The sequence below is a fragment of the Pinus tabuliformis genome, chromosome Q (assembly GCF_031772625.1).
Source record: "Pinus tabuliformis cultivar Carrire ecotype Pingquan chromosome Q, CPIR1, whole genome shotgun sequence".
Taxonomy (NCBI): Eukaryota; Viridiplantae; Streptophyta; class Pinopsida; order Pinales; family Pinaceae; genus Pinus; species Pinus tabuliformis.
This window is the reverse complement of record NC_142296.1, coordinates 1,174,314,708-1,174,336,735: the sequence shown is the minus strand read 5'-3', so window position 1 is coordinate 1,174,336,735 and position 22,028 is coordinate 1,174,314,708. Positions and strand designations below refer to the sequence as shown.

Sequence of the window (22,028 nt, the reverse complement as noted above, 5' to 3'; positions counted from 1 at the left end):
GATTGATTCTCATAACTATGCAATCAACATCTTCGAGGCCTGTGAGATGTTGCCAGACCAGGCTGCAGGCCATGTTTCATCATAATGATAGATGGACCAGTTCTAGATGAGTATAGAGCTGGGTATCCCTCTCATGCGATGCCGTGCATTAGAGTCAGCCTAGTAGCAAGAGATCTATCCAGAGCTTCTTTCCTTTCACCTTGTATGGTAGGAGAACAGGGCTTCCTAACTCCTATGCCCCCTTAAGGATCATGCAGTTGGATCGATTTCTGACATCAGAGGACTTCAACAGTGAGCTAGTACCTTGTTTGCCCCCTTTTCCCTCGATCATGAGGGCCACTGGGGCCTTGACATCATCTCCATCTCTCTTTCGGGTTTCTTTGATCAGATTTATAGATTCACTTAGCTAGATGCTTACTTACGATGTGTGATTTTTTCTTTGGAACTAATTATGAGATGCCTAAATATTATGGTGTTGCAGCATAGTTGCAGGAATCGCCCCCCCCTCGGATCCTAAGCCGGAATCGCGTCCCGTACGGAAGCGTTCCGGAACCTTTAGGCGAAGCGCGATTCCGGTTTTCATGAAGCGCGATTCCTAAATTTTAAAACGATTCCTGGAATATGGGTTGCGTTGCCCCGGATCCGCGCTTCGGAGGGCGCTTCGGGCCTCCGGAAGCGCCACGCTTCGGGCCCGGAAGCGCACGCTTCGAACTGGCAGGCTCTTTGTCAAGGATTCTAATTAATATGGGATGCAGGCCGCTATAACATTGCTCGAATTATGGCAATGCTCGACACAGGAAACGATGGTCAATGGTGTGGATAGGTAATGCAAATCATCTTGCAAATTTGACATTATTGTCATCAAAACGTATGTATGTATTGAAACCTGAAACTCGTCAATGGAAAACTCCGTGAAGCTGCTGCTATATGTGTCTTCTTCAACCTTCGTGAGAATGTGTGGTCGGTCGTCGAAATGGACTGGGCACTGGAATATCCTCTGACTTCTTCTACAAGTCCTGAATAGGTAGTTTGGATCATAGTAGTGAAGTTCCAATTCGAATTTTGGTACGAAAATTCTTTAAAAACCAGTAAGGAAAGTTCTGGAGTATACATCTTATAAATACTTAATTTGTTTTTAGGAAATGGAAAAGAAAACTTATGAATAGTGTTTAAAATGTTTTAGATATTTTTAATTTAAAATAATCTAAAATACTGAAAAAAATATATATTAGAAGGGACAAATATATATAATATAAAAATTATTATTTACAATAACAAAATCTCAAAAATTAAATGTAAATATAAAAAATATGTTTGAAATAATCTCCCATGTTCAAAAATTTATCTAGTAAATATTAAATAAATTTATAAAAAACTAAAACTATTTATAAAATTTAATATCATTTATTTATATGATTAACAAATAATTTTTTAAAATTGTGATCAATTAAAAATAGATTTCTATTTTCTATAATCTATTTCTATTAAAAATAGATTTCTATTAACTGAGAGGGTGCTTCGGGCCTCCGGAAGCGCCACGCTTCGGGCCCGGAAGAGACTTGTAGACTTGTGAATTTGAATTTTGAACCTTTTTGGCTTGGCAGTGACCAAGTGACATATTTTGTAAACATTATTATTTGAATTTTGGACGTGACAAACGTTGACAGTTGCTCACTTGCTAGATAAATCATAATATGCTCTATGTTTTATGTTTTATAATATGCTTAAATGTTTTATGTTTTATAATATGCTTAAAAATTTGATGTATGTTTGTAATAGCTAGAATATAGATGATTGTTGTACATACTAGTAACTACAATGGAATCATGGATGCCATATCTATCTTGATTTATGCAAAAATATGCATGTTTTCATGTCTTCTACAATTAATTTGGTATTTGGGATGTTTGTTTTGAGTATAAATGCAAAAAAATATAAAAAAATATATATATATAGCAGACGCTTCCGCGGACGCTTCGCTTCCTAGATTTTTGGAAAATGACGCTTCCGCGCTCCGCGCTTCCGCTTCGCTCCCGCTTCGTGCAACATTTTGCTTCCTTCTGGCTTCCTGAGTTATTATGTCATAGGGTAATGCAGGTAAATAAATTCTTTGTACTTTTTTAGGGTTTCAGTAATCAGTTTTTTCCCATGTTAAGAGCATTTGATTGTTGTTGGATCAAAACCAAAAAGATGCAAAATCATAACAGAAAATAAGGTTGTCATGTTACTTAAGTTTAAGTTTTTATTAATACTTTTTAAGTTTTAACATGTTGATTGGTATGTGATGGTAAATTACAGAGTTTCCTGATCAGAGATTGTAAAACAGCCTGCTGATTGATATAAAGTAACAGGTTACATCGTGAGTTAATGTTGAGATAATTGAGATAATTGTTCCTAAGTGTGTATATTTGTATTGTTGCTACATCCTCCAGTGGGCACCTTTCTCTGATAACTATAAACTAGTTAACTGATATTGCTGATCTAGCTAGTCTTATGTAAATATATTCATTCTCGACTACTTTTTAAGCAATTCGTAACAACCTACTATCTGCCAGTTAACTAATTTTAGTAATTTGCTTATTCCAAACCTAGCAGATCATTCTTCATTTTCTCATACCAGCTACACGTATGGTGTTCAAAGCACTGTTGCAAACGTCTTGATTTTATTGTGAAAAAATCGTGAAATCATGATTTTTTGGCCTAGCCGATGTTTGCTGATTTTTACTGATATTTTGGTGGTATATTAATTTTGCCGATTTTTACTGATATATTCTCGATATTTACAATTTTTTGGTCATCTGGACACTTGCCGGTTATATCCCGATGCTGATGTTTGCAACATTGGTTCAAAGATAGTGAGGGGGAAATGTTGCTTGAACAAGTGTTAATATGTTTAATTGACTGGCTATGTAAATATAGTTTGGAGAGAAATTTTCAGGTTTCAAAGCTTCAACAAAACTTTAGATGATATGTGCCTATGGACATAATATGCAAGATTACATTCATTCCAAATGGAGATTATGTGAAGTTATTGTGTCATCATCACTTTTGTTATTCTGTTGATCAGTCAGTTTAGTAATATATTATATTATTCTTATAAAGGTACTATTCTTATATTAGATGAAGAAGGAAGTGTTTCATTGTCGATCTATACAGGAAATGCATTTTCCATGGTATTCCCTCACTTATATCACGCTGTTAATCAAATTCGTTTGCAGGTGGGTGGAGTTTGCAAAGAAAAGTGTTGCAAAGAGGGTTGCAAGTATGTTAAATGGTGAACAAATGGGTAAGTTAACCAGGATAAATCCAATATGGTTTGTGTATCAACATAGTTTGCCTGTTTGGGTTTTTTGACAGTCATAAGAAAGTAGTGTTAGAATTTGATAAAAAGAAAGCTTTAGCTGCTACGATAAATGGCATTGCCATTAAGAATGAACTATTGTATATGGCTTTAGGAATGTTGGGCAAGGACTCTTTCTTCCCATCAAACTTTTTCCTTTCAACTTGATTAATATAGTGACTAATATCATAAGTATGAAGGACTCAATTTCAGTTATAACAGGTACACAGAATGGGCAGTGGTATTCCGAAGAAGTTCTAATGCTATTAGACAGATTTCTTGTTTTCTTGAAAAATGGTTTTAGATTTATTATTTACTGTTTATAAGCAGGCACATTCAACTACGATATAGTGGCTCATCAAAATTGAATATGACATGGAATATATGTGATGTCTCTAAAAGTTTCGACAAACAAGGATAAGTTACTAATATTAGAGAACATAAAATTGGAAAACATCTTTGCAAAATTGCATGATGCTTGGAAGTTTCTATTATTAACTTTAGATATGGTCTTGTTTCTTTTTTTTTTGGTATTCTTTGAAATTTCTGTATTGACTTTATTTTAGTCAATAGCGAGAAGATCATACTATCTGGGCCCTGGCTTTCACAGGCCTAGCCATTATCTCTAACTTAATATATCCTCCTTCCATTTACGTTTTTCTACATAGGAACAAGTCTTCTTTGTAGAATTCCTCTAATCCTGCATATTTTTCTATATATCTTTTTGTTAGCCCTCATATGTAGGATCTGAACCTCTCTCCACATCACCCACATAACCATTGGCTTCAACCATGTCTTTGACATCTCTTACCTAGGTTTCACATAGATCCAATTTCCCAATCTAAACTTTTTTGGAAGTTGCACAAGGCTATTTCCTTCATATCATGGTTTTATCTTCTACTCATAGTACCCTATAGAAAGTGTCCAATGAGCGCCAATGATTCAAAATGAATTGCAAGTTTTTGCACTGGAAACTCAAATTTGATCTAGTCCATTACCTAGAGCAAGGCAAATCCACCCATAGAGCATTGAAACCTCCATAGGCAAGAAATATGTAGATTTCTTCAATAAAGAAGGGAGTTTACTTGTGCTCCATAACATGCTTAAGAGCCCAAAAGTCTTGCCAATTACTGCTACCTTAACAATCCATTTCACTATTTCGGATCTTGATAGCTGCTGCTTTTATACCTCTGTCCTCTATAATTCCCTAGATAAATTTTAAATAAAATTAAATAAGCCTACATCCTCTTTTTTGAACATGCTTTATCATGATCAAGGCTAATGTGCCCCGATTTAGCATTACGAGGGATCCATTAACATAATTCATTTTGTTTTGCTCTTTGACTAATAACCTACGAGTGGGAGGCACCTATTCCACTAAAGTAACCTAGGACTTGCACTTGGCTCCAACTGCTGTTCTTGTGTTTGGTGCATGTTGTCGCCTAAAGTGTACACCTAAGGTGCAACGCTCAGAGCAGGGGTTGTCACTCTAATCCATTGTTTTAAAAAACGGTCGTTTCGATACCGAAACGGTCGAGTTGATCCGAGCCGATACCCTCAGCCATGACTCGGCCTTTGAAACGGTACGTTTGGCCGAGTCAGCCATGACTCGGTCGAGTCATTCAATGACTCCGCCGAGTCATGGCTGACTCGGCCAACTTGGCCGTTTCTGTTATGACTCGGCCGAGTCACAAAAAGCTGGCCCAGAACATGTTAAACAGCAATTTAATATTTTTTTAATGGATTTTTAAGGTGATTTCTGATTGGTTTGGACTCCAAGGTGTTATATGAATTTTCTAAATGTCATTTGGGGTCCATTCCCCCTCCCAAACCCTATTTAACACACTCAAATGCTCTCTACTATTGATATGCTATTCAAATTTCATGGTAATTTTAAATTCTTAAAGTAAAAGTGACATTCTCCTTAATCTTCATTTTCATCCTTTTACTTAAATTTTTAACATTACCATGAAATGACTCAGGATGTTTGAGAGTGGTGTCGGCCTCATTGGATTTCATATGGAGAAAGTAGAATTTTAGATTTCATTCAAAATCCAACAGACTTATCAGTTTTTCAGGATTTCAAGATTGGAGGATTGCAATGTTTCCATTGAATTTTGTCATGTATTAGGGTATGGAACTCGTATTTAATCAAGAGCACCAATCCCTCTGTGTACCTTGATGTTAGTGACATTGGTTGTCGAACTCCTCTGGGATTCGCTCCCAAACCAGGAGCTTCTGAAAATGTCGCTCCCGCTCCCATTTTCTCTGCTGCTCCCAAGTAACACAAAGAAGAGAAACCGTTTGGATAAAAAACGGTTAAATGATCTAGTTTATGTCCAATACAACCTCCGGCTCAGACGAAACCATTTGCTGAACAAAAGACCTGATTCAGATCCCATTGTGTTGGAAGACATTGATCCAACATCAGATTGCAAGGATAATTTTAGGGGCGAATGTTCGCCCTTTGGCGAAATCAAGGGGTTTTAAATTTTTAGTGGGCGAATATTTTGTATCATAGTACATTTTTACAAATCACCTCAAATAGCCCACCTTATTTTAAGGGAGAGGGTAAAAAAGGTAAATTTAGCCCTTGAAATTAGGACTTACAACCTTCCATTCGCCCATTTTCAAGAATAGGTTTTATTTAAGTGAATCCATTCGTCCATTTTCAAGAATAGGTTTTATTTAAGTGAATCCTATGGGCCAAATACCATATTTATAAAAGAGGAATGGTAAATAAATAAAACATTTTTTATATTTACTCCATAAGTCACCTTATATACATGTAAGGGTGTAAACAAATAAAAATATAAGTAAATTGGAGGTATGGTAAATAAATAAAACGTCTTTTTATACTTACTCAAAAGGTATGGTAAATAAATAAAAATATAAATAAACTAGATGTATCGTAAATAAATAAAACCTCTTTTTATATTTAGTCCATAACCCTCGTTCTATTTATGAAGGCTCAAGAAAGAGGTTTTATTTAAGTGAATCCTATGGGCCAAATACCATATTTGTAAAAGAGGTATGGTAAATTAATAAAAATATAAATAAACGAGAGGTATGGTAAACAAATAAAACATTTTTTTATATTTACTCCATAAGTCACCTTATATTTACGAACACTCAAAAAATGGGTTATATTTAGGTGAAACCTATGGCCAAAATACTATGGGACAAATACCATGGACTAGATTGTTATTAATACCATGCAAAAAACCATTATTAACCCTAATATTAGAATTAATAAAAATAAAAATGGCACATGGTATTGACCCATGGTATTCACCAAAATGGCACATGGTATTGACCCATGGTATTCACCTGGAATGTAGCATATTTAAATGGGGGAATTAAACGAGCATGTAGCCTATGCTAAGATTCACTAGGACTTTACAAAGTTTTATTATTTAGTGAAAGGCTCGCCAAGATCTTACAAGATTTTATAATTGAGTAAAATATTCGCCATGCCTGGTGAGAGATTCGCCAAAAAATTATATATACATATTATATTATTGATAAAATCGCCTTCCATTTTTCCTATATACCATGGAGATTCACCCATTTATTATATTTATAAATTTAGGGGGGGTTCTTAAAATTTTCCCTGTCAGATTGGGTAGTGGAGAGTCGTCCAACAGAGTTTGATCTTGATGAGGATCTTGATTTAGATTTAGATATCGAGACATCAATTGAACTTGAACATGCTGTTCAGTTGAATGCAGATCCCAATCCACCATCTATATTATAATGCTGTGTGTTTGGAAACATGAATGAAAATCTCTAAAATTATGTTTAAAATCTTTAAAATTATGTTTTTTTATAAAAAAAATAAATATTTAAAGTATTTTTTACAACGACCGAGTCATTGAAATCGAGCCGGCCGAGTCATTACCATTTCGGAGTCGGAGTCGGAGTCGATCCTCCGCCGAGTCGGAGTTTTAAAACATTGCTCTAATCCCTGCTAACTCCGTTTAAGCTCTCTCCTAGGCAAGCTAAAGGGGGTAGTCACTAAGGGTGGAAATCTAAGAAAACTTGTTGGAACAAGTCTAGGAGATCAGGAGGCAAGGCAATCACTTCCATAAATAACTTGAATGAAAGATTAGATGACAAGTTAGGCTATTAAATTGAGCAAAGCGAGATAATTTTTTTTGATTAGATCAAAATGACACTTTAGATGAAACAAGAAGAGACCAATGCCTTAATAACAATGCTCAAATAAATTAAAGAATTCGCACAATGATAAAAGGTACTTAAAGGGATAAGGTAAGCAATGCTACAAGGAAATGTTAATGCAAGAAAGAGATCAAGACAATCAGGGATATGAACAACAAACTTTAAGACAATTTGCAATGAAGATAAAATATGCTATTTCAAATAAAACAAACTTGCAATTATAAATTTAGCTCACAATTCCTATTATCAAAGATCAATGAGGACTGAATGCAAGATCTAAACTAATGTGAAATGCAAGATCTTGGTTATTTTTAATTATATGCCTAATCTAAGTGAAGCCTTCTCCTCAATTGTTTTGAAGCTAGTCACAAACAAAGTTGTAGAGAGAAGTGCTAGGGAAGGAGGCTATGGTCTCATTAACGATACCTCCCTAGGACTTCTAACCACCCAAGTGCCTCTGTTCCTACAAGGGATTGCCCACAAGAGAATTGCAAGGTCACCTGTGTTAACTGTGAATGGGGGTCTAACTTCTCAAATTGAATGATGGAGAAGGTGTCCCTAACTTTCTATTCAACCAAGCTTATGCTTGGAGGTTAATTTTAGAGATGCAAACTAAACTAGGATGCTAATGCAAGATGATGACAAAGTTAGATAGTTTCAAAGAGATGAGATAATGACGATATGCTTCAATATAAATATTAAAGATGTAAACCACTTATAACCAAGCTTTATTGAGATATCAAATTTAGAACACAAGGCTACAAGATTCCAATATCAAATCAATGAAGCAAGCTTAAAATTCTCAATGAAACAATGATAATGACAATGACAATATCAAGTGCCTTTAGTTATAGTGTTTATTAGAGTGTTCTTCACTTATGAGATATAGAGATTAGGAACAAGTGAAACTCAAATAATATCAACACAATTAACTAAAAGACAAAAGAGATTGCTAACAGTGATTTTAAATGAGAGAATGCAACAAAATCTAAACTATGCAATGCAACTTTTAATCTAACAAGACAGAGACAAAAGAAATGGTTGGTAGCTAATTAGAAGAAGATGCTATCCTTGATACTTCAGTGAGATAACAAGAGAACAGCTAGTGTAGGCACAATTCTACTATCTTTTAGGCTATGCAAATGTCAGCGACTGATCTCAAAGAAATGCACCAGACCTGAAGATACCACTGTCAACAAATGTCAGTCCACTGCAGCCCTCTGTCAGTAAGATTAGTCATTAATGAGTGCAAGAACAAGAGCCAGAAAAGAATTAAGCCTTTTTGTAATTAATGTGTGATCAAATTTTGGTGTTTTAAACTTTTAATTTATTATTATTTTGTGTGATTAGGCTCTGAATGCAATGCTTCAGGTCTGATATGTTTAGATAGTCTGCAATAGGTGACTGATATATCAAAACAAACACTAAAAATCCAATGTTGAAACAATAAACAAGTGTGAAACTCCTCCAAATGGCCACGCTATACCTGCGATCACAACAGAATTAGCCCTATGACTGATATACAATGTGATCAGACCTTGGTTTGCTCACGGCTAGGGCAGAGAAGGTCTCTAGGCCTTATGGCCAGGTCTAGAAAGCAAGCTTGATGGATGGACGAGATACCCAAACCCGAAATAAAATATAAAGCCCTGACCACAGTGAATGCTAGGCCTGCAATAACCACATTCATTCTATAGACAAATTATATGAGCCTTCTGATGGATCAGCACTTGTAAAGTTGTAATAGCAATTTTCCAATCAAAATGAAGATAACCCTTTGCAAAAGAATGAGATTGGTCCTGTAACAAGGTCAGATCAGTATGGATCAATTGCAAAAAATTTTGTGAGCCCTCCAAACTCTATGGCTAGGCTAAATAGGCCAAGATAGACCTGCGGCTAGCTCTCAATGAACCCTTCAAGTGATCAGCACCCCAAACAAGTGATCAAACCCTTGTAAATTGATGAAGAAGGCCTGCAAAACAACAAGATCAGTTTCCAAATGATCTGAAATACAAATCAGACCTTAATAAAGCTTGCGGCGAAGGAGAATGGGCCTCTAAACTTTAAAGCCTTGCGGCTAGGCTAAATAGGCCAAGATAGACCCGTGGCCAAAGCCAAAATGGATAAATACCCTTGCGGCTACCTAAAGAAGCCTTGCAACCAGACTTTCAGTCCTCAAAAAATTTTCAACGAGCTTGAAACAAGCAACTGAGTTAGGTTTTGGCAAGGAAATAATGAAATTAACCACAAAAATTTATTTGCAAATTAAATTATTTGAATGATAAACCCTTGTGAAAATTCGAATTTGCAGTGAAATCAGCCCTCTTAGGGATTGCATCCTTCAAAAAATGTTGAGTGTTGAAGGAAAAAGGCTTGATCATGGTGGAGCTAGGCCTTAAGGGGCTAGATCTAGCCCTAAACCACCTGCGACCTTGAAGGAAGAGCTAAAAATGCTAGACGACCAATCTCTAGGATGAAAAATAGAGCCCAAACCCTAGCCGTCTAGGCTAGGTGAGGGCTAAAACCCTCTAGGAATCGATGTCCCTTTCAGATCTGCAAAAGTCAAATAAAAAACCCTAGCAACTATATATAGAAAGAATGAAAAAATATGAACAAGGGTTAGATAATTTTTTCTTACAAAATCATGTACAATATTCACAATGATTTATGGCTCTTATAAGCATATCTATTCATTAGTGCACAAATAAATTTAAATAGATGAGAGAAATAATTTTTTATGGTGAGCAATAGCCAGAATCTCTGCAAATCAAATTGTTAGATAAGCCATGAAATTTAATCAAATGGGCTCTTGAGTTTTCTTCACTTGAGAGTGGGTTGGTCTAGCTGAAGACTTCCCCTCACGCCCAAGCTCTGAATACTTGAAGTCTCTACACACTTAAGAACAAATTGTTAGATCGATAGAGGCATAGATAACATAATAATCCTCAAAATCTAGAGATACCTACTAGATAGATCAAATTAAAATGTTTCTCTAAAACCCATCAACTAATGCAAGATACTTGTGCAAATAGTTGATCCAACAACTGGCCAATGAAATAATAACTTACAAAATTTTATTTAGTAGAGTATTAAGCACATGATCCAGTAAAATTTCCACAAGAAGTTGAAGAGGAACACCACCATGAATAAACCCCAAAGACTTTTGCTTTAGTATTCCAAAAAAAGGTATTACAACTCGCAGAGCTTGACTCAAAGCTCGATTACAATTTTTTTCGATATCAAATGATGTTAAAATTGGCAACTAGGGCCAAACTCCACCCGGGTCATCTTATTTATGACAACTGATATTTTTCTTGGATTCCTCTCTCCAAGAGGTGTAGGATTGATCTAAAGACATCCGACTCCGACATGTACAAATGAAGATACAAATTTATTTATATTATGGACAAATTGTCAAGGTCGGCCAGCGAGCAAAACAGGCACTTAAACCCCCAATTCATCCTCAACGTTGCATATAAAAAGAAGGAGACCTCAAGTCATTTTATCATCATCTCATCTCACATCTCTCCCTCTCCTCTTGTGATTGGGTACGCATTTCTTGGCAATCTTCTCTCTCACATGTGCGAAGGAAAGGAGGACAAATTTCTATTGACTGCGTTGACCAGCGTTAACCGAGTTGTAGGGAGGTTGTTTGACCGCATTGACTTGATGTGTTGACTTGTTTTGACTTCGATTTGGGTGAGGTATCTCTGTCCTAGCAGGCCGCAGATTTGGACACAAAAACTGAGGCAATTTGACCTCTGTTTTGACCATCGTTGACTGTACTAGGGTTGGCTGCATGGGTTGACTTTTGTTGACTAGTTTTGACTGGACTTTTTCAAACTGTTTTGGGCTGATTAGATTTGTTGTTGGAGGCCGAAGTTGACTGGGTTTGACTGAGCTGAATTGAGGAAGAATTCTGTCCTGTTGACCAGCGTTGACTTTTCTGGTTAGGGCTCTTTGCTGCTGTCATAAATTATCAGATTTGTAAATTGTACTATCTCTCTTTTTGATGAACTATTGAAGAATATAAGAAGAATTGATTAAGGGTTTCCCCACATTGGGGTTTGTCCCTGGCTGGTGCCACATATTGTGTCCTCTTGTCTTGGCTTGTCTTCCACTGTTTATGTTTATGTTCTATCTGCATTTTACTATCATGTTGATGTGATTACTAATCTGGATATTAATATTGGGCTAATAAAGAAATTGAAGTAAAATTGCTCTAAAGCATAGAACATACCATTGTTACTTAAAATTAACAAATGAGGAGTAAATACCTTCCTTATATAGAAAATAGAGAGATCTAGATCCCCCTCGAAGTGGAAAACGGCTAGGTCCAATGAAGTGCACTATTTTGACTTTATCCTAGAGAATAATGGCTAGTTGATACTTGATCCACGCCAAAATTAAATCTTGTCCCTTGATCTGGAAGAAGAAATTCGAATTCCTTGATGAAGGCTTTGATCCTGGTCCAATTTTTTTTTTCAAAAGTTTTTCCTTGAAAATCCTCCTTTGACTTAACCACCAAGGTCCCAAGGTTTGATTTTTCTTAAAAAATCAATTTTTTCCCTTTGATAGATGGCCTCAAAAATATTTTCTAATTTCATTCCTCGAAAATCTTTAATTTAATTTAACCGCTTGGACCTAGAAAATTGATTTTCGGTGAAAAATTAATTTTGTGGTCCAAGGTTTTTTTGTGATATTTTTTTTGCCTTGGAAATAAGTCCTTTAAATTTAATCTTCCTTGGGAATGTCCATCTTCTCCAAAAATTTGTTTTTCTACTTGGAGAAATGTTTTATTTTCTCTCATTTTTATTTTTTGGCTAAAGTTTTGCCCTTTTTTTGCCAGAAAATAAATTAAATGACTCTAGAGGGGATTAAACATATTTTCACCCTCAAAGTGGGTCTAAAAAATATTTAGGCGATGATGTCTAACTATGATCAATCATCCACCTAAAATATTCCTAGACAACACTTTTTACATCAATTATTACATGAACATCCCATTAGAAGGGGAATTTTTACAATTGACACATGACCTCTAGACTCAACCAAATTCTGCGACACAAGACATATGATCTAGTATGATAAAAATACATAGACTTGATAACACTAGGACTCACCTAAGACCTTACCATCGAGCCCCACTCTAGCTTTGGGGTATGTGTGGGAGAAAAACTTTGCCAATTATTTGGGTTTGGAAACGCGAATAATTAGCGGAGGGTAAAAAACTCCCTAGAGTGAAACTCTTTAGCAAGAAATCTTAGGCTACCTAGATGTTTTTACATGGCTTCATAGTCATACTAGAATCATTTTTACAATAAAGGCCCACAGGGTTGTAGAATTTGGATTACAATGATAATTTGGAAGCTGCACGATGAAGATGATCTTGATTTTTTTTTTATCTGCTGACTTGTAGTCTGTTTCTTGGGGGTGTTGACATAGGCATGGTCAACAATGTGTATTCACAAGTGCGAGCACAAGCACTAGCATGTCACTGGTCAGACTTGAAATTTTTGATCTATTGAACAATGTTTGTGTCATTGTAGTTTACAACTTAGTTAGAATTGCATATGTTTTTTTGTTGGTATTTTTGAACAATCTAATCTTGACTATTCATGGAATCCTAAAGTGTTGAAGGTTACCACCTATAGCCATATTTAAATGTCCACTTGCTCTCCCACAACCATTTTTAGTAACTTTGTTCAAAAGTCTATTGTTGATTTCTAATGTCTAAAATGGCCTTTCAAAGAATTCCTAGACAAGAAAATTTTATACCCTTGTTATGTTAACTAATCCTTTTTTCCCAAGAAAAAAAAATTAATATCAATATTTCAAGTGTGAAATCAGATTGTACATCAAGTGCCTTAGAAGGCCCTATGGTATATACTTCTGATTAAACTTTAGCATGATCAAAAACTTTACCCAACCTATGTTTGGTAAAATGTGGCGTGAGCACATAGAGTCCAGAAGGAATGTTTGATACCTCATCTCCAAGAGCATTAATTGCCAACCCAACGCCTCAGTCATACATATACATCCCCACCTGAGACCTCAGAAGTGTTCCTTTCGCTGACTTTTGTTACTTTTATATTGAATCTCATTTATACAAGGTGGATGTTAATTAGGGGAGATGGAGGAGAGTAAGGGAAAATCCTATGGATTGAAGCTAGAGTCTTTATGTTGGGGTTTTAAATCTAAGCAAACATTTGGAGCATGGAAACATGCACCAAAGTTTTAGCTGAGGGGAGAGCTTCCCATATGAGTGGGTATGTTGGCAAAGGGTCTACTTGTACTGGAGGGGAAGTTTGGCAATGGATTTTTTCGTATCAATGAGGGAAAATTGGCAGAGGGTCATTCATGGTAGAGTAAACGCTGGTAGAGGGTGTTCCTTGAACTTGTAAAAGTATGGTTTGGTAGAGGGTTCTTGACTTCTTCTTTGTTTGTTTCCCTATCTAGCTTGAATTTTGTGATACCACCCTTGGGGATATATGTGAGTAAGTTAGTGGGCAATCCTGCCTTCATCATTTTCAAGCCTAGATTGTGGGTGACATTTGATCAGAATGACTATGGGTGGGCGGTGAAGGCTCCGTTGGTATCCTTTTGATCTTTTATGTTGGTTTGCTTGTGAAAATTAAGTGATTTCAATACCAGTTTGAAATGTTATCTTGCACATGCTTACTGATTGCACTTAAGACTATCACTAAACTGCATATTATAGATATTAGCTTGAAGGCATAATACGATCTTTGAGTTCTTGTATTTCTAGTGTAATACTAAAGTTTTAACCTTGGAATGTGATGGATTAGATCAATTAACCATTGTCAATGGGTGGTTAAAATGATCAGTTTCAAGCCATATCAACTTAAATAAATGAACCCATGTTGTAAATATGCTTGTTATCTTGCACATGCTTATCTATTGCACTAAACTGCATATTATAGATATTAGGTTGAAGGCATAATAAGATCTTTGAGTTCTTGTATTGATAGTGTAATGGTCCAGATTTAACCCCTGGAATGTGATGGATCAGATCATGTAAACATTGTCAATGGGTCGTTATAATGATCTGTGTCAATCCATATCAACTTAAATAAATGAACCCGTGTTGTAAATGTTGTAAATATGCCTGTAATGTGGAGCTTATGGCCAAGGCTTGACTAGTGAATGGCTAGACATGTAGATGTATGTAAGTATACTCTCAATGGGCTATGTAGTAGGCCATGGTGCACTCAAGCTTTGTAAATTTTAATGCTGAAAGATAATATATAATGGTCCAAGATGGCGATAGAGACCACTAGAGGGGCCATGATTCCACAAGAGGGGAAGAAAAAAGGGGGTTTATGGGAAAATAATTTTTATTGTCAATTGTCAGCCTAAGAACTCATCTCTTTTCTATTATGTGCCTTAAATGGGCTCAACCACCTCCTTTGACTTAAAATGGTCAATCATAAATGTATGAAAGAGGTGTTGAGAAATCTAGGGCATCAAGATTGGGTGATTTATCTATTAATGATAACTGCTTGTGAATGCTTTTTACTTCAATAGATTAGGATCTTCTCTTTAGTTAGATTATTGTAGTGTTCTTCTTCATCAAACAACTACCAAAGCATAAACAATAAGGAGACAAGAGACACAAAATGTAGGCTATTAGCCAGGGCAGAAACCTCTCCCATTTGAGGTGAAATCCCAAACAAATTCTTCTTTTTATAGAGACTCCAATTGACAAATACCAAGAAATACCTTGACCTAATGACCTCTCCAAGACCAAGACACAAGGCTTCCTTGTTCAACTTCCTCTTCCTTGAGTCAATGGTAGTCAAACTAGTTCCTTCTCCCAATGCTTCAGTTATCCTTCAAATTTTGGTCCTTGGCTCAGATTTGCACTTTTCGGTCTTTCTTTAGAAGCCCTAGATTCGGTACTTAAGAGACTTTGATCTTCAATCGTCTTCGCTTGAGATGGAGACTATCCTTCCTCAACTCGACTTGATGATCCTTTCTCAAATTTGCCTTTTGAAATACCTCGACCCTTTCTGCAGTAGACAACCTTGAAATCTCACACGTTTGGAGTGTGCTTAACCCAAAATCAGACCCAAAATAATGCCAAAGACTTTGCTCTTCCTTTCCTTCTCTTCGCTGGTTATGAGGCTCCTTTCCTAGTGATTTTCACACTTCTTATCGCAAACTTCTTCTTGATTGAATTCTGGGATCCAAGTTGAGGCCGAGCTGCCTATTTATAGTGGTTTTCCCATGAGAAATAAACCGACTTGCTAGTTTCCTAGGCCGACATGTTATTTGGAGTAGCTTCATTATTTCATTTAATGTTGACTTGTGGTGATGCTTGAGCTTGGTCTTGGAGGGTCTCTTTGACTCTTTCAATGACAAGCATATATTTGTAACATGCCCAAGAAGGGTCTTCCATACATCACATTGACTCAATAGACTTTTATGACTTGATGACAAACCTAAAGGCTCACAATGGGAACCTTAACTAAAACAAAATTCTTTGATCATGAAACCCATGATTCGAGCATTACAAAAATAATTTTATTTTATTCTTTATATCAATTACATAAAATCATATTTACACGTCATTACGAAGACCGAACCTAGTTACACTTTTCAACACTCCCTCTTAACTAGTTAGGTGTTCATAGTCCATACGAGGTACTTGGTCATTCTCAATTTGAATAGTTCTCATAAGAAGAGTCGGATTGGTAACCCATCTGTTTAGCATCATATCAACCAACATTGTCACATAGCAAGGCCTTGACTAACAACTCTTACCACAAGATTAGAGATCAACGCTGACGAGACCAATGATGTATAGACACCCTCATAATTGTGTCTCTCGGAACATACTCCACCTTGGTTCTCAGAGTGTGTTCCAACAGGACTATTCTTATCTTGGATTCCCAGTCCCCAAAGAATATCGGCCCTCTACGACTACTCTTATCTTGGATGCCCAAACTCATCCTCAAAGAGTATCGGATGCTAGATGTTTATCCAATCCTCCATTCTGTCTTCCCAAGTGAAGACAAGAATGATGTGTCTATCTCTCCCTCAACTTAGGGAGGACATATCCATTCCACTGAAGGAATGTACCCAAGCTCCCTCTTGACGAGGGTTTTGCTTCTAGCAACTCTTTAGGTGGAGATTTTGGGACAACCATCTGCTCGTAGAACTCCTTCCTTCGATGTCATGAATTTCTTCTTTGTTATAAAGTCTACATCTTTTGGGACTTCTTCATAGGGCATAGACCGTCCATGACTTTCATCCATGAGTCAATCATGTCATCATTCCTTTCATTGGAAAGTGACCCATGAGTCCATATCCGACTTTCCTTCATGCCATGCTGCCTTTGTCATGCCATGTTTCCTTTAGGATCTTTCATCCAACTACATGGTCACCAATGGTGGAAGATATCCATAACTCTTCCCTTGGCAGCCCTGCATAAGCCCATCCAAATATTTGTTCACAAACAAGAAAATGAACACTAATTCAAAATTACCTTTGTGATGGTCTTTCATCATGACATCTTTTGGTTTGCATCAACATCTTGCATACATATTGACACATTTCCAAAAGATATACATTGTCAAGGGTCTCCTTCTTTTTCAGACTTCATTAGAGTCTTCATATCTTTCATGGAGATATCATAGTCAAATCTTTTAGTCCTTGGATGTTGATTGCCTTCTCCATAGTTGCTTATTTCACGATCTCTTCCTTTCTTTCTTCACACATTTCCTTTCAGGAACTTCCGATCATAATTCCTCCAATTAATGTCAACCACCTCATATTTCATATGAAGACATATTATGTTGATTTCATCTAGTCAATGTGTGACCTATGCCTTCCTGCATATTTTCAATGGAGGAGATCCTTTTTTTTGATCATGCTCTCGAAGTAGAGCATTTATCTATGTTATCTGCAACCATATGACATGACTCCAAATTATCAAATAAAAGCATACATACCTCATTATTCTTTTAGGTCATTTTCCTTCAGCAACTTCCTTGATTGAAAACTTCAATCCCTTGATCTGCTTATTGACATCGTACCATTTTTTAATGAATTCCTCCAAGTTTAAATTCTTGATGAAACACTTGCTCCCTTTTGTTTGGTAAACCTTCCAATGAAGATTCCAATAGAGGATCTTAAGTATCCTCATTCAATAGATGTTTCCTCTTAACTGATCTATGATGATCTTTGTACCAGATGACTTCCTTTTTCTTTTTCCCATGAATGAGGTTACCAAGAGCTATATCCTTTCATAGACCTAATTCAGCTGTCATTCATGCTTCCCTATGATGATGTCACGAGCTCTTGCTTCTAATGCTTCTTATGATGTCATTTCCTAACATGATGCATCCTATCATGCTTCTAATGGTTCCTAATAGTTATACTTTACAACAAGAAAACTTGAAAAGAGCTAGCTGAGGAAGACTATCGCAATCATAATAGAGATCTTTTACTTCCTCTTTCTTGGATTTCTTCTTTTTGGCTTCCTCCAGTTCTTCGGTGATGTAGGCTTCTTCTCTTCCTCTTTTGTTATTGTCCTTCTTGATCATAGGACAATCTCTCTTGTAATGCCCATATCCTTGACATCCGTAGCATTGAATCTTAGCCATGTTCTTTTTCTTTTTCTGAGAACCACACTTTCCAAAATTTCCCTTTCTTTTTGTCATTGTAGCATATGCTTTATTTTGCTCACCTGATCCTACATCAGATTTTGCCTTTAGCTTGAATTCTTCAATCTTGCATAGTGACCATAGATCTTGGAATGGAGTAGCTTCTTTCTTCCCATAAATACTTGAAGTAAAGTGTTGACACCTAATCCTCTGCGATTGGGTAAATTTGGAATGTGAACAGTCATCAAGAAGATGAACTGATCAGTCACATTCATGTATATAACAATAGCTACCTAATGAAATAAATGAATCAGTTTTTCTGCCAAGTCTGGAGTTACTCCTGGCCTGACATGGTATCAGAGCACAGGTCCCAGGTTCCTTTTTTGGCGTGCCTTGTAACTCCTCTATCCCATAATCTGCCTCTGCCTTATTCCAGCACTGCCTCATAAACGCTGTACGTTAAATTTCTTCATGAATAGCGCTGGTTCATGACTGACAATGCTGAGTGGTGTATGATGAATCTGCATTGAAATGGTACTTGAAACGCTGACATGTTGAATGATGAGCCGTTTTGATGAACGCCCAGAATCCGCTCCTGTTGAATGCGTTACGTCCAAAGTTGAATGCGTTGAATACGTTGAATGGGCTCTGCGGTTTTTGGTATACACCGGTTTTGTATATGGTATTGAACTGACTTCTGGTATATGCATTTGAATTGATTGGCAACGCTGTCCCATTTTTAACACTGCGTTTGTAGTATCAACGGTTTATTGAATGCGTATTGAATGAATCCTTGCTTTGAATATATGCAAATACATTCACTGGCCAATTCTACGTGGAGATGTGCTGCTGTTGCGTAAAGCCTGATATGTGTGGTTTTTTATAAATTGGGTGTTGATTTCTGAAATGGTTTTAGTGATGCGCACTTGTATGGGTTTTGTTTATAAATCAAAAGCGTTGAATGATATACAATGACGATGGTTCATCTGTTTATGGTGAACGCTCTTATATAAGCATGTTGTAATGGCAAACTGTTGTATAGTTGGGTTTATAAAGTTTAGTGAATCGATGCTTGATTTTACACTTGGCTCTCTGATGATATAATATCCACAACGCAAATAAATCGATGTCCCATAAGCAATATTTAAAAGAATGGTTGAATAACACATTGGAAGTGCAGCTATTGTGATGGAACGCTGAGAGAAGCAGCTGAGTTGAATCGAATCTGGTAAGTTTTCATTGGTATTTAATTGGTAACGCTAAGATCATGCCGTAGTGTTACAGCAGAGTAGGCGGTGATTAAAGTTCAGCCTTGAAGTTTCTGTTTGGAGGGATTCATATGTTTTGAATGCGCTGTCCCATTAAACTATATATATATTGAACAACATATATATATACCAGCGTTTAAAGTTTTGAATGCGTAGTCTGTACATATGTAATATGGTGAGGATCTTTGGAGAAATTTCTCATCAGTAGAAGTTTTTATCAGCAGAAATTTCTTATCAGTAGAAGTTTTTTATCAGCAGAAATTTCTTATCAGCAGAAGTATTTTTTACAGAATGCATTCAATCATCTCTATGGTAGGAATAGTTCTCACTGGCAAGGAGAACTATCCTGAATGGTCCCGGATGATAAAACACACCCTCATCTTCAATGAGTTGTGGAAGGGAGTGTGTGTCGGAGAAGGAGACAATGATCCAGTACAGCCTACATCAGACAAAGAGCTCGTCATTTGGGATAACAAGAACAACAAAGCATATGCATTAATCGCAACATCTGTAAATGAAGAAGTAAGTCGCCATATTTCATCATATTCAACTACCTTTGAAGCTTTACAAAAGATCAAAGAACTCTATGACTCACATTATGCACTTGAAGTTGTTCAGCTCATGATTAAACTCTTCACTCTTGAACTGAAAAATAATAATCCTCTTGCTCTTGCATCTGAAGTTAAATCCATAATGCATGATATCAAATCCACTAAGGTTGAGCTGGATATCCCTCTTATTGCTTTTCTCAAGGTACTCTATCCTACTTACTCCAATTATCTTGAGTCTTTACAAGCAAATGGAAATCTTAAAGATATAACCTTTGACTCTCTTGTGAAAAAGTTTGCTGAAAGAGAGAAAGCCTTTGGAAAGAAGACAATCCCTGAATCTTCTGAAGAGACTGTTTGCCTTGCTCATAAAGAAAAACATCTTGCTCAAGATTCTATAAGAGGAAGAGGTGGACGAAGAGGAAGAGGAAGATACTTCAGAGGCAGGGGGGCAGACATTCTCAAGGAGAAAAGGCAGATTTGCATTGCATTCGCTGCAAACGAAATGGATCACATGATGCTTCTACATGCAAGCTACCATGGGACAAAATTGAGCAGAAAAGAAACCAACAAAAAGGTAAAACTGATGATACAGACAAACGTAAAGCACCTGAATCCGCTCTCTATATTGAGGCACAATGTAACATTGGAGTAAATGAAGATTTGTTTAATGCTTCACTTGATTCTTCGAAAAATGATTGGTTGCTTGATTCAGGAGCAACCTGTCATATGACTCATAGGAAAGATTTTTTTGAGGATTTCACTGACAATGTTGATGGAGCAGTATACTTTGCAGATCAGTCAAAAATCAAGCCATCAGGGCTTGGCACAATCAAGCTTAAACTGACTGGTCTTCCAGACTTTCTTCTGGATCATGTTCTATATCTCCCACAGCTCAAGAGAAACTTGCTGTCCTTGGTCCACATCCGCCAACAAGGTCACTCCATTCATATGTTTGATGGCAAGCTTGAGGTAAGAAAAGCATCTGACCACTCACTTGTCATGAGGGGAATAGAAGAAGAAAGACTTCTCAAACTGCAAGGAACCTCTGCTCATGCACAACATTTCTCATCATCAAGAAGGTACACTTCCATCAAGTTTATTATGGCATGCTAGATTTGGACATTTAAACTATGACAGTCTCCGCTTATTGAAGAAAAATGGTGTTGCTGGTTTGCCTACAATTCCTAGGAAACATAAGCAATGTGATGCTTGCATTCTAGGAAAGCATAGCAAACAATATTTTCATGATTCACATTCAAGAGCACATAGGAAGCTTGAACTCATTCATTCAGATTTATGTGGTCCAATGCCTGTTCCTTCTGCAAATGGAAATAAATATATCATGACATTTGTTGATGATTACACCAGAATGTGTTGGTTTTATTTATTGAAGAACAAATCTGATGCTTTTCAAACATTCAAGAATTTTCATAAATGGATTGAAAATGATGCACAATCTCATATTGGGTCTATTCGCACTGATAATGGAAAAGAATATACATCAAATGAATTTGAAAACTATCTTCGCCAACATGGGATCAAACATCAAACAACTGTACCTTATAATCCACAACAGAATGGTGTAGAAGAAAGAATGAATAGAACAATTTTGAATATGGTACGATCGATGCTTTTCTTCAAAAATGTAAAGATAATGTTTTGGGTTGATGCTGTTCTATGTGCTGCATATATAAAGAATAGATGTCCATCTAATGCTATAAGAAACAAGACTCCTTATGAATTGTGGTATGGACATGTTCCTTCGGTAAAACATCTCAGGATCTTTGGTTCCACCTGTTATGCTTTGATACCAAAGGTACATAGAAACAAACTTGGTGCTAGAAGTCGTAAGTGTATCTTCCTGGGGTATTCAAACACCTCCAAAGCATACCGTCTCTATGATGAAGTAAATAAAAAGTTTGTTGTATCTAGAGATGTCATTTTTCTTGAATCATCCAAATCTGACAATGTTGTTGAGCGGCAACTTGATCGCTTGGATAGATTCACAAAAACGAAATCATTTCAAGAGTTTGATAATCAGATTCCACATCTTGAA

At 36.4% G+C, this 22,028-nt stretch overlaps 1 protein-coding gene across 1 annotated transcript in view; it reads left to right on the top strand.

Annotated features, from left to right (window-relative positions):
* The window catches only part of LOC149223872 (RNA-binding (RRM/RBD/RNP motifs) family protein), a 96,408-nt gene that overhangs the window by 29,355 nt on the left and 45,025 nt on the right, over window positions 1-22,028 (top strand). The window contains exon 3 of the mRNA XM_089385946.1: window positions 3,219-3,286. Within this exon, the coding sequence (XP_089242072.1) occupies window positions 3,219-3,286 (68 nt within the window). The remainder of the gene's footprint in view (window positions 1-3,218; window positions 3,287-22,028) is intronic.